Consider the following 13,215-nt stretch of genomic DNA (forward strand, 5'->3'; position numbering starts at 1 on the left):
GCTACACCTAGCAGTGAAAGGCTTCAATGGGGAAAGGCTCATTACTGGAGCCTTTCTTCCTGCTGCCTCCACCCTGCCAAAACCTTTCCCTATTTCTGGAGTCTTTCATTGCAGTGGTGAAAAGCTCCAGCAGTGGGACACACTGCACTGCTAGAAATAGTATTGTAGATGTGGGATGCACAGCATGGGCGAGTAGAGAGCCAAGTAGGATATATACCCTAGGGCTCAGGTATGTCGGGCATTCTACTAGCCTAAGCAGTGCCTCACCATTTGCACTGCTATTTATCCCTATACTAGCTGGGCATGCAGTGTTTGTTTGTTACGCACTGCCGTAAGTGTAGACATAAATTAAGTTTGGTATTTAAGGCAAAATTCTTGCCTTGGATACGCGGGTTCAATTCAGTGGGAATTGCACATGCATATGCGCAAACTACATTTAAATCTTAATACTTCTTCCTGCATAACATCTCTAAGGTGCATCCCTTCATCTCTATCTACATAGCTAATTCACTTGCCCAGGCCTCAATCATCTCACATCTCCAGCAACTGTAACCTCCTTCTCTCCAGCCTTGACAATGCAGTTTGTCTAATGCTGCTGCAAAGATCATTTTCCTGGCTCATTGCTTTGACTGCGTCTCCCCTTAATTTCTGCTCTTTTTCTGGCTCTCCCTTTTCCACTGCATCAATTGCAAACTACTAGTCTCTGCTTTTAAGGCCTTCATAAACTATTGCTTACCCAGTTGTTTCTCGATACCTTTTGTCTCTTGCCTTATACTTGAAGTGTAAGCATTTTGGGAGGCTAAGGGACCCTCTTTGTTATGCATTTGTACAGTACCTAACACAGTGGGACCTTAATCTATGATTAGGTGCTACAGTAGTAAAAATATCATTTGAGGGCTAGATTCTGTGCTCAGATTTTAAGTGAAAGATTTGCTGTAAGTCTGCAGAGCCATATGTTTAGTATTTTATAACTAATAATGTTGTGTTGGTTTTTTTGTTAAATTTTGAACAGATATGTCTGTTTACTCAGGATTCTTCATATCTTTTGTGTTGTACCTGTATTTTTTCAGTCTTAGGCCTGGTCTACACTAGGAGGTTATGTCGAATTTAGCAGCATTAAATCGAATTAACCCTGCACCCGTCCACACAACGAAGCTATTTAGTTCGACATAGAGGTCTCTTTAAATCAATTTCTGTACTCCCCCGACGAGGGGAGTAGCGCTAAATTCGACATGGCCATGTCGAATTAGGGTAGGTGTGGGTGGAATTCGACGCTAATAGCTCCGGGAGCTATCCCACAGTGCACCACTCTGTTGACGCTCTGGACAGCAGTCCGAGCTCGGATGCTCTGACCAGCCACACAGGAAAAGCCCCGGGAAAATTTGAATTCCTTTTCCTGTCTGGCCAGTTTGAATCTCATTTCCTGTTTGGACATGGTGGCGAGCTCAGCAGCACTGGCAACGATGCAGAGCTCTCCAGCAGAGGTGACCATGCAATCACAGAATAGAAAGAGGGCCCCAGCATGGACTGATCGGGAAGTCTTGGATCTGATCGCTGTGTGGGGCGATGAGTCCGTGCTTTCGGAGCTGCGATCGAAAAAACGGAATGCGAAGATCTACGAGAAGATCTCCAAAGCCATGACGGAGAGAGGATACAGCCGGGATGCAACGCAGTGCCGCGTGAAAATCAAGGACCTGTGACAAGGCTACCAGAAGACCAAAGCGGCAAACGGACGCTCCGGATCCCAGCCCCAGACATGCCGTTTCTACGAGGCACTGCATTCCATTCTAGGTGCGGCCGCCACCACTACCCCGCCACTGACCGTGGACTCTGACGATGGGGTATTGTCGACGGCCGCTTCCTGGGAGACGTTCGTGGACGGAGAAGATGAGGAAGGAGATGAGGAGGACGAGGCAGTCGACAGCGCATACAACGCTGATTTCCCCTACAGCCAGGATCTCTTCATCACCCTCACGGAGATCCCTTACCAACCCTCCCAAGGCGTTAACCCTGACCCTGAATCAGGGGAAGGATCAGTCGGTAAGTGTTTTAAACATGTAAACATTTATTTTGATCAGAACAGGAATGGAATATTAACAATGGGTTTTTCATGATTACTTTGCCCTAGGCGCTCTACTTTTTAGTCCTTGTCAGTGCAGCTACTGGAAAATTGTGTCAATATGTCCGGGGATAGAGCAGAAATCCTCCTGGGACATCTCCACGAAGCTCTCCTGGAGGTAATTTGAAAGCCTTTGCATTAGGTTCCTGGGGAGAGCGGCCTTATTGCGTCCTCCATGGTAGGAAACTTTTCCGCGCCAGGCTAGCAGCAAGTACTCCGGGATCAATGCCTCGCACAGCATGGCCGCATACGGCCCTGGTTTTCGCTGGCATTCACGCAGCATGCGGTCTTTCTCTGTGTCCGAGATCCTCATCAGAGTGATATCACTCATGGTGACCTGCTTTAAATTAGGAGAATGTTAGTATTGGGACTGATTGTCTGTTCCTTTACATAAGTGTGACCAGCGGTTTACAGCCACGTGGTGGAGGCAGGACAGGGGCAGCATACCGGGATCTTTCCCGGGGACAGCCGCGAGCGGGGTGGGACGGGGCAGAGTTCATGCTGGCCGGATTGCCGGCAGCAGGAACTGGCCAATGCTAGGGGCATTGCTTTGAACATGAAAGGAGGGCACTGCTATAAATTAAGCTTTCAGCAGCCAAAAGTCTACGGCTTACCATGTCCGCCTGCTACCCGAATTCCGCTGTCCTGCCCCGCTTGTGTGATCTGTACTCCAAGACCCCAAGCACTGAATGGGAAGGCCGAAAATTCGACCTTGTCCTGAGTGCGCATGTGATAGGTGCTGTGCATGGTCTTGTTCACAGAGAAAGACTATGTTCATTGTTCACAAGAATGTATCTTTGTGAGGAATTCACTCCCTTTTTCCCATCCCACAGCTGCGAGTGTCTCCCGACCTACCCCAGCATCCCCCTCCCAGAGACTGGCGCAGATTAGGCACCGAAAGAGAAGGACATGGGACGAGATGTTCTCCGAACTTATGGGCTGCTCCTGAGCCGAGGCGGCACAGCAGACCCAGTGGAGGGAGAACATGTCGCAATACCAGCGATCACACAGCGAACGGGAGGACAGGTGGCGGCAGGAAGACCAGCAGGCGACTCAAACGCTGCTTGGACTAATGAGGGAGCAAACGGACATGCTCCGGCGCCTTGTAGATGTTCTGCAGGACCGGAGGCAGGAGGACAGAGCTCCGCTGCAGTCTATCTCTAACCGCCCTCCCCTGCCACAAAGTCCCATCCCCCCCTCACCCAAAGTCCCAAGAAGGAGGGGCGGCAGGGGCCGTGAAAACAGTCACTCCACCCCTGCAGGCTGCTCAAGTACCAGACGGCTCTCACTCCCAAAGTTTTGATAAGTCCTTTCCTTCACTCCAAAAGCACCTCACCCAACCCCCCGTCCCAGTGTCATCCCCTAACTGTGTAGTTGTTAATAAAAAATACGTTTCTATTAATTACTGTTTCCGTCATGTTCTTTTAGAGGAGAGTGTGTCTGAAGGGGGGAAAGGAGGTTGGTAATTGGAGAGGACAGTCACCTTTACCAGGGTACAGACACGGGGGCAGCTTCAGCAGCAGGTCACACTCACATTGCAGTCACTAGGCACCCTGGTCAGTCTGGGAGGTGGTTTTCGTGTGGGGGGGCTATGTGAGTTTGTGGCGGGGGAGGGCGGTTACAGATCTTATGCACCGGTCCTTAGCCTGGATGACAGAGCCACGCAGCAGGGGATCTGTAACCGTCCTCCCCCGCCACAAAGTCACATAGCCCCCACACACAGAGTCCCAAAAAGGAGGGGTGGCAGGCTCCGTTGAAACAACCAGTCCACCACTGAGGACCGCTCTAGGAGCTGGAGCCTGTCATTCCTCGAGTTTAGAAGCGTCCTTTCCATCACTACACCCGCTCCCCACCACAGTCTGCGTCCCAGTTTCAACCCTTTACCACGAAACCATTAATAAAGAAAACGGTGTTAATGAACAAAGTTCCGTTTATTTTATATTTAAAGGTGTGTTGGAAGGGGGGCAACGGGGTGAAGGGGGTATGTAACTGGAGAGGATAGTCAACATTAAGTGGGTAAAGAAACGGGGGCAGGTTCAGCTTCTCTTTAAACAAACTTAATAGTCACAGGTTACCCTGCTCACTGTGGAACCTAGCTTTCAAAGCCTCCCAGATGCACAGCGCGTCCCCCTGGGCTCTTCTAGTCGCCCGGCTGTCTGGCTGGGTGTAATCAGCAGCCAGGCGATGTGCCGCAACCTCCCACCCCGCCATAAATGTCTCCCCCTTGCTCTCACAGAGATTGTGGAGCACACAGCAAGCTGCAATAACAATGGGGATATTGGTTTCGCTGAGATCAGAGCGAGTCAGTAAGCTTCTCCATCTCCCCTTGAGACATCCAAAAGCACACTCCACCACCATTCTGCACTTGCTCAGCCGGTAGTTGAAGAGTTCTTTTTCACTGTCCAGGGCGCCTGTATAGGGCTTCATGAGCCAGGGCATTAGCGGGTAGGCTGGGTCCCCGAGGATCACTGTAGGCATGTCCACATCCCCAACAGTTATTTTGTGGTCCGGGAAGTAAATACCTTCCTGCAGCCATCTAAACAGACCAGAGTTCCTGAAAACCCGAGCGTCATGAACCTTGCCCGGCCATCCGACGTTGATGTTGGTAAAATGTCCCCTATGGTCCACCAGTGCTTGCAGCACCATTGAAAAGTAGCCCTTTCTGTTAATGCACTGGCTGGCCTGGTGCTCCGGTCCCAGGATAGGGATGAGAGTTCCATCTATAGCCCCACCGCAGTTTGGGAATCCCATCGCTGCGAAGCCATCTATGATGACCTGCACGTTTCCCAGGGTCACTAACTTTGAGAGCAGTAGCTCAACGATTACGTTGGCTACTAGCATCACAGCAACCCCCACAGTAGATTTGCCCACGCCAAAGTGGTTCGCGACTGACCGGTAGCTGTCTGGCGTTGCAAGCTTCCAGAGGGCTATGGCTACTCGCTTCTGGACAGTCAGGGCTGCTCGCATCCAGGTGTCCTTGCGCTTCAGGGCAGGGGACAGCAACTCACAAAGTTCAAGGAAAGTTCCCTTACGCATGCGAAAATTTCGCAGCCACTGTGATTCATCCCAGACCTGGAGCACTATGCGGTCCCAGCAGTCCGTGCTTGTTTCCCGGGCCCAGAATCGCCGTTCCACAGCATCAACATGACCCATTGCCACCATGATGTCCACGGCGTGGGGTCCCGTGCTTTGCGAGAGGTCTGTGCCACTCTCAGACTTAATGTCCTCACCGCGCTGCCGTAGCCTCCTCGCCCGATTTCTCAGCATCTGCCTCTGAAAAAGGTGGATGATAAGGTGCGAAGTGTTGACAACGGCCATAACTGCAGCGATGGTTGCAGCGGGCTCCATGCTCGCAGTGCTGTGGCGTCCGCGCTGTCACTCACCAGAAAAGTGCGTGAACTGATTGCCCGCCGGCGCTTTCAGGGAGGGAGGGCGGGAGTGACGGTTGAATGACGACAGTTACCCAAAACCACCCTCGACACATTTTTTTCCCCAGCAGGCATTGGTGGCTCGACCCAGAATTCCAATGGGCAGCAGGGACTGCGGGAACTGTGGGATAGCTGCCCACAGTGCACCGCTTCCATTGTCGACGCTTGCCCCGTTAGTGTGGACTCACAAAGTCGAATTACTGTTCTTAGTGTGGATACACACGTTCGACTTTGTAATATCGGTTCCACTAATTCGATTTAAGTAAAATCGAACTACTCTCATAGTGTAGACATACCCTTAGTAAGCTAACAGAAAAAGCTCTCTTATTTTGCAGTTGTGTTTAAGGCATGTGCTAGTGAGATGAGACCTCATTGAACAGAGAGGTTCATATCAGAACAAACTTTCTCATTATTCTGCGGTGTTCAAATTGGGGATTGATGAGGGAGGTTAGTTCCAGCTCTTCATTTTGCTTTAATTGAAAATCTTCCTGTTGCCTTAAAGTGTATTAGAAATCCTATTTATTAGATATCCTTTTAATCTGTATGTTTTCTCCTAAAGATTTTTTGATCTCTTCGAAAAATGTGATGGATATAAGTCAGGAAAACTAAAACTGAAGAAACCAAAACAGTTACAGGCAAGTCTATCTTGATTTTCTTTTTCTTGGTAATAATTGATGAATAATAGAATTCCTTGTTATATATAGTGGTTTTGTTTTTGTTTTTTTAGGAGGTGCTTGATATAGCAAGACAGCTCTTACTAGAACTTGGGCAAAACAATGACTCTGAAATTGAAGAAAGCAAAGCAAAACTTGAGCAGCTGAAGACTGTTTTGGAGATGTAAGGATCTAATTTTTAATCCTCACATCGGAACTGGCATAACTGTTATTTTGATCTCATTAGCTTTCAAAACTAATTCCCTTATGTTAATTTATCAACTGACAATATAATGTATAACAATACTAATCTGAATTTTTGAATATATTAAGAGGAAGGATGGTTTTGTGATTAAGACATTGCACTGGTAGTGAGGAGGTCTGGTTTTACTTCTTGTGTGACCTTGTACAAATCACTTAATCTAACCTGTTCCTCATCTGTATGATGGGGAAAATACTTCCTTTGCCTTATCCTGTTATCCATGTTGTCTATATAAATTACCGTATATACTTGATCATAAGCCGGTTCGTTTATAAGCCGACCCCCCCCCCCCAAGATGGATAAGTAAAAATGGAAATTTTTTATAACCCGTTCATAAGCCGACCCTATAATTCAGGGGTCAGTGAACTTTGGCTCCCGGGCCATCAGGATAAGCCGCTGGTGGTCCGAGATGGTTTGTTTACCTCGAGCGTCCGCAGGCATGGAGTTAAACCTAAGTAAACAAAGTGTCCCGGCACGCCAGCTGCTTACCCAGATGGGCCGGGACAGCAACTGGTGGGGAAATTTTTTGGGGGGGAGAGGCTGGGAGTCAGGGGAGTAACCCCTGTGACCACCCCCCACATGACCCCACCCCTAGCCTGGGACCCCCACACTCTCCCCATCCCATCCCTTCCCACCTTATCTGGGGAGGGCCAGTGGAGGATGTCTCTGACCTGGCTGGAGCTGCTCCGGCAGGCTGGGTAGCACGGCCGCAGCCTGCTCTGGCGAGCCAGACCAGGCGGCGCAGCCGCAGCATGTTCCAGCGGGCTGGGCCGGGTGGCGTGGCCGCAGCGTGCTCCGGCGCCCGGGCGGCGCGGCCACAGCCTGCTCTGGGGGGCGGGGCCGAGTGGCACGGCTGCAGCCTGCCAGCCCCAGAGCTGCAGCTGCTTTGGAGGCTGGGGGGGAGAGCAATGTGGACAGAAGTGGAGAGACTCTGGCCCCGCCTCTTCCCTTCTGTCTCTGCTGGCTGTGCTGCGTCTCCTTGCTCCCTCTGTTGGGGGGAGGGGCTGTGTCCCACATCTCCCTCTCTATACCCGTTCATAAGCCGACCCTCCCCTCCCCGCCCCCCGTCTCTGGAGCTTCCCTTTTTTACTAAAAAAATTCGGCTTATGAACGAGTATATACAATATAATCTTTTGGGGGCAGTGTCTGACTCTTGTTATGTGTTTGTACAGTGTCTTACACAATAGAGTCCTAACCTCAGTTAGGCACTACTGTAATACAAATGGTAATTTGTGGTGTGTATACTCCCTGTATTACAGAGAGTTCAAAAAAAGAGTTGTTGCAATTGAATGAAAGATCTTGTTCTCAGTAACCCACACATAGTACGAAAACTCATTTTAAACTTTAAATAATTTTTAGTATCTCATTATGTATTTAAGGTATGGCAGTGTCTAACTACCGGTTAGTGCTGAAATTGATATTAAATATTAACTAGATAGTAATACTTGTTTCTAGACAGTTAACTTGCCCTATAATCTATTGTGATAAAAGCTTGTTACACTTGGAAGTGTTATGAATCCTATTTTGGGGCTTCATTGGATAACAAATAGTGGCTATCAGTATGTGACAGATCAGATCTGGATACTGATAGCCATAAGGAAGTATGGTGCCAAAGTGGAATAAATTAATCATGCAGCTGGAGAGTGTGGATGGATGGGAGTGTTTATTTCTGGTGAGAGAGACATGAAGTTTCTTGGGCAATGTGTTGAAAAGAAGCAATGGACAGTACTTAATATAGTAACTGCTACATGGTGATGACCATTTAAGTATTCATTCAATATTTTATTTAATTTGACAAATCAGCAAAAATGGGCAGGTTAGTAAGATTCAAAGAATTATGATGTCCCTAATTGATAGAGGGATATGATAGTATTGAATATATATATTGGAAAATCTGTCAGTTTATTTTTCCCGTCACTTTAGGTATGGGCATTTTTCTGGCATAAATCGCAAAGTCCAGTTAACCTATCTCCCTCATGGCTGTCAGAAAACTTCTAGTGAAGAAGAAGGTATAGTATAACCAATACATACTCTCTTACATAGTATGTAGAACTTAACATAACTAGGGGGTTAATTGTTTAATGTGGTGTTAAATAAAACAAGGACTTGTATTCTAGCCAAGTATTCAGCAACATTTTGTTTTGTGATGATATACTGTGATTAGCAATTTCTAAGCTGCTGAGTTTCTATTAGTAAGGTTAAGATATACTTTGCATTTTAATATTGTTTCCTAGGTAACAAAAATATGGAGGGAATAAATTTTATAAACTGTTCACCAAAGATGATGTCCTCTAGAAAAAATTAGGTTTTCCGTACATCTCCTAGTACTCTTATTCCTTTCATACAAAAAAGGCTAAAACATACAATAATGCCTAGGTATTTAAAATCCAATACCTGTGAATTTCCTGACTGCTGATTAGTTTTGTGCTTACTTTCGCTTACTTTGTTTTCACTGTAATACGAGTTTCAGTTGTTTTAAAAGTACCTAAACTATGGGTATCTTCAGAGTTAAGTATTAGCTTTCACTGAACTAGACGGGTATTTCTCTATTAGAATAACAAGAGACTCAAACGCTGAAGTCACTTTCCTGAAGCACACAAACCTCAATGTATCACTTCCAGTATTACTTTAATATTAATTTAATGATAATTCTTTAATAGTCATTAAATAAACATTTGCAATTGTTGGTACACTATTTTAAGTGATCTGTCTGCATATAATTAGATAACAGAAGAGATGAACCATCCCTACTTCTGGTTCTGAAATGGGGAGGAGAACTGACCCCTGCAGGCAGGGTCCAGGCAGAGGAGCTAGGGAGAGCTTTCAGATGCATGTACCCAGGTGGACAAGGTAATCTTCTTGTGCTATATTGTATAAATTAGTCTTTTAAATATACATAAAAATAAAATACATGCACACATATACAAAGAGTCTCTGAAGAAGAATATCTGTTTGTTTGGTAGGAGATTATGCTGGATTTCCTGGATGTGGTTTGCTTAGATTACATAGTACTTATCGACATGATCTGAAAATCTATGCTTCTGACGAGGGACGAGTTCAGATGACTGCAGCAGCTTTTGCAAAGGTACTGTGTGAAATTGTATTTTCAACAAAGAAACCTGAAACTCTCAACAAGAATCTTGTCTGTGTTCTCTAGCAAGTTAGGGGAAATGCAGAGTTTTATTGCAGCCTATGTAAAAAAATTTCAACTTTTCTTTTTATTCAAGTGCATTTAGTGCTCATGAAAGGAGATCCAAATTGACATCTCTTGCATTTGAAGCCTTCCAACCATCAGAAGACATACAGCATGGGAAGCTGCAGTACGAGTTTTTATTTATGTAGCCGCAGCAGTGTGCATCAATCCTTTCCAACAGACCACTTTTGAGGGTGAAAAGGATATTTTAGTCTCCATGCCCATTTAATTATTTATCTAAAAGTTCCAACAAACTATGACAAATTGTGGGCATGATGGGTGAAATAGACATCTTTTAGGAACTGAACTGAGGTCTCAAGTTCACTTTACATAGGTGACATGGAGCTGACAGCAAATTACACATAGAGGACTGGATTGCTTTTGTGCTTTGATACCACCAGAGATGTAAAATCAATATAACATAATTTCATTTTCTTTTTAATATAAGATATCACAAGATGGTATAAACATTTTTACTACAGTAATATCCTTTTGTAAGATTGTTAGAGCAGAAACATCTTAACATTTAGTTGATCTCAAAATAATTACTAACTGATGAGATGGTGGCGAACTGACAAAATAAGTGCTCTGAATCATTATGCTGTTCAATTATGCATATAGTAATTTTGTTGTGCTGTAAAAATTCTAGGGTGATGTAAAATTTTAAAAAAACTGTTCCATAGCCCTGAACAATGTGAACTTTTAGACACAATCTGTGAAAAATGCAATCTTCAGAACTTCCATGTAGAATTATAAACTTTTTTGACCAAACTTTCACAATACTTTACCTGTCTTCATATCAGACAAACTTCCCAGCCCTCTGATCACAGCCCAGAAGCTCTGTACCTGCTTAAGTTTTCCACTCATTCCCCTTGTAGCAGAAGTTCGATTGCTTATTCCCATCTCCAAGAAGAGGGATATATCAGGTATCCTAAACTTATGTGAGAGCGCACATACAGTAAGCTGTTACATAAAGATTTCATTGAGTGAGTGAATTTTGGTAATCACAACATTTGAGACACTGGCAAGTTATTTGAACAATATAATGTAGAGTTTACATTAACATCTTGGTTTAGAAATAGATGCATTACTACATTTTTATCTTTGTTCATTTCTGAATAACCGTATTGTTATTTCCAGGGATTACTGGCTTTAGAGGGAGAGCTCACTCCTATTCTTGTCCAGATGGTGAAAAGTGCTAATATGAATGGTCTGTTGGACAGTGACAGTGACTCTTTAAGCAGCTGCCAGCATCGTGTTAAAGCAAGGCTCCATGAAATACTCCAGAGGGATAGAGAATTTATGCCTGAAGACTATGAAAAGGTTAGAAGATATTAGAGAAATTATTTCCAACATAAGTTTATTAAAGTTTACCACGACTCAGTTTTCACACAAGCATTCCTTTATTAGTCCAAAGTCCACTTGCTGTTGGTTATATCCAAAATACCAATACAAGCATATACACATTTTATATCCTAGCAACCATACAGTTACACGCATTGGCCAAATATTCACAACAGGATCTTGCTTGGGAGATACTTTCCCATCATGGCATGACTCCAGAAGGGTTAGGAAAAGCTCTGACAAAGAAATTCCTAAAATCCTTGCCTTTTTATACACTATAATAAACAAGTGATGTTATTGCTGGTTATAAGACCTTAGCTAAAGCCAGAGAAGGCCATTTTAGGTCTGTACCCTACGCTTTTGCATGGTGAAGACAAACTTAATGGTTGGACTCCCTTTTCCTAGTTATCTTCTTTCCTTCTTTTGCCATATTTCTTCCCAACTTCAGGACTAAGTATTTCTTTGTAAACAAACCATATATAACCAATTATTTATTGCACCTGGTGCCCAGTTAATCAGACTAAAGAAAACATGGTTACCTCAACCCAAATCTGAAATAAAATAACACTGTGGTTTCAACGGTCACTACAAAATGTTCTTCTGACCCCAAGGGACCAGCTACATTGCCAGATCAATATTAGTTTGGCTCTTACCCAAAAATATTATGCTGCCAGTAGGGTTGCCAACCCTCCAGGATTGGCCTGGAGTCTCCCAGAATTGGCATCGGTCTCCCGGTGACTATTGAAAGCAATCTGGGAGATTTTAATAGGATATTTTAAGAAAATGATATTGCCATGTTGGGGGGAAAAATCTCCTGGAATAGCTTCAGACAGAGTTGGCAACCCTAGCTGCCAGCCAGTCCTTTAGTATCTAAAACTAAAGGTTTATTATAAAAGAAGAAAAGAACAAGAAGAGGGTTGTTGAATGGTCAAGCAATCAAATACATATATAAGACTTCAGAGTCCATATATTAGGCTTGTAGCAATATTGGTGAGTTTGCTGGCTTGAAAGTCCCTCTGGAACACATCCAAAGCTTGGATGGTTCATTCAGTCCTTTGTTCAAAGCTTCAGTTTGTAGAGAAGTTGCTGCAGAGGTAAGAAGTAGGATTGAAGACAAAATGGAGATGATGCCTCTGCCTTTTTATATCCTTCGCTTGTGGCCTGTACTTCCTTTGTCCCAAACACAAGCTTTACAGCACATGCCATGGAAAAATCTTAGAGTTCTCTGTCCACAGGCATGCCCCTACATGTCTTGCTGACTTTCATAAGGTGTAGCTGTTGCCTTTCAAAGGGTTAATTGTATAGCTGATTGCCTTGGATAGGCCAACAAGCAGGCTGGTTAGTGCTGATGCCAGTCTGTCTGGGGGTATCACCCAGAAGCACAGCACAAGTTTGAAATACAGATATATCAACACATATTTGTAATTCATGATACAAAGATGATACAAACATATAAACAAGATTATCGTACTTGTGAAAACATAACATTTTCACTGATAACTTACACAACATATCTGGTAAGATTCCTTGCAATTTTATAATATTGGTAATAATATTAAGTGCCTCACATAATCCATACAGTGTCACATTAGCATTGAGTTCAACAGTTCTATTTGAAAATTGAGTAATTAGATGGCATTTGAGTGTTTTGATGTAATGTTAATTCAGTCTAGTTTGAAGAGCAGCAGCAACTACTGAACTTTGCTGTTTTAGATAAGAATCATGGTATACGACTGACTGTTCTTTTTTGGATTTTAAGTTGATGGTGTCTGTTTTAATTTTAGCTATTTTCGGAACACCACATGTCTTGTCCCTCCAATTTTTTTTTCTCCAAAGACCTGCCCTTGCTGAATTACTATGTCATAAAGAGGGGGCACAGAGTGCCTAATGTCAACAGAGTAGGTAGAGGTAGATGTTTTCTGTAACAGCAATAGCGCTCTCATAGGTTATGGGGAGGAAAGGGTAAGCTGGAAGCACATATAGGTTCATTAACCCAAGAATCGAGCATTCTGGTAAGGAAACTTTTTTGCTCACTGTGTTATCACGTGCACATGCTTGAGTAGTACTGCCAATGACCTCAGTGGGATTTTTCTCCTCCATCCTTAAAATTTCTCATGGAGTCCAGGGATTATTTTATCTCGAGCATGAGTGCTAAACATTCTTGGTGGGGCACCACAGAGGCATCACTTTGTCCTTTCTTTCATGGTGACAAATAG

The 13,215-nt window shown here is 44.4% G+C and overlaps 1 protein-coding gene across 10 annotated transcripts in view; it reads left to right on the forward strand.

The window, feature by feature from the left end:
• The window catches only part of PPIP5K2 (diphosphoinositol pentakisphosphate kinase 2), a 94,933-nt gene that overhangs the window by 40,704 nt on the left and 41,014 nt on the right, over positions 1 to 13,215 (forward strand). For all 10 annotated transcript variants that reach the window (XM_029910885.1, XM_024196586.2, XM_024196589.2 and 7 more), the window contains exons 12-17: positions 6,107 to 6,182; positions 6,275 to 6,384; positions 8,386 to 8,471; positions 9,187 to 9,312; positions 9,426 to 9,547; positions 10,796 to 10,978. In XM_029910885.1, coding sequence (XP_029766745.1) covers positions 6,107 to 6,182; positions 6,275 to 6,384; positions 8,386 to 8,471; positions 9,187 to 9,312; positions 9,426 to 9,547; positions 10,796 to 10,978 — 703 coding nt within the window. The remainder of the gene's footprint in view (positions 1 to 6,106; positions 6,183 to 6,274; positions 6,385 to 8,385; positions 8,472 to 9,186; positions 9,313 to 9,425; positions 9,548 to 10,795; positions 10,979 to 13,215) is intronic.

The sequence above is a fragment of the Terrapene carolina genome, unplaced genomic scaffold (genome assembly GCF_002925995.2).
Source record: "Terrapene carolina triunguis isolate 2854851 unplaced genomic scaffold, T_m_triunguis-2.0 Scaffold69, whole genome shotgun sequence".
Classification (NCBI taxonomy): domain Eukaryota; kingdom Metazoa; phylum Chordata; order Testudines; family Emydidae; genus Terrapene; species Terrapene triunguis.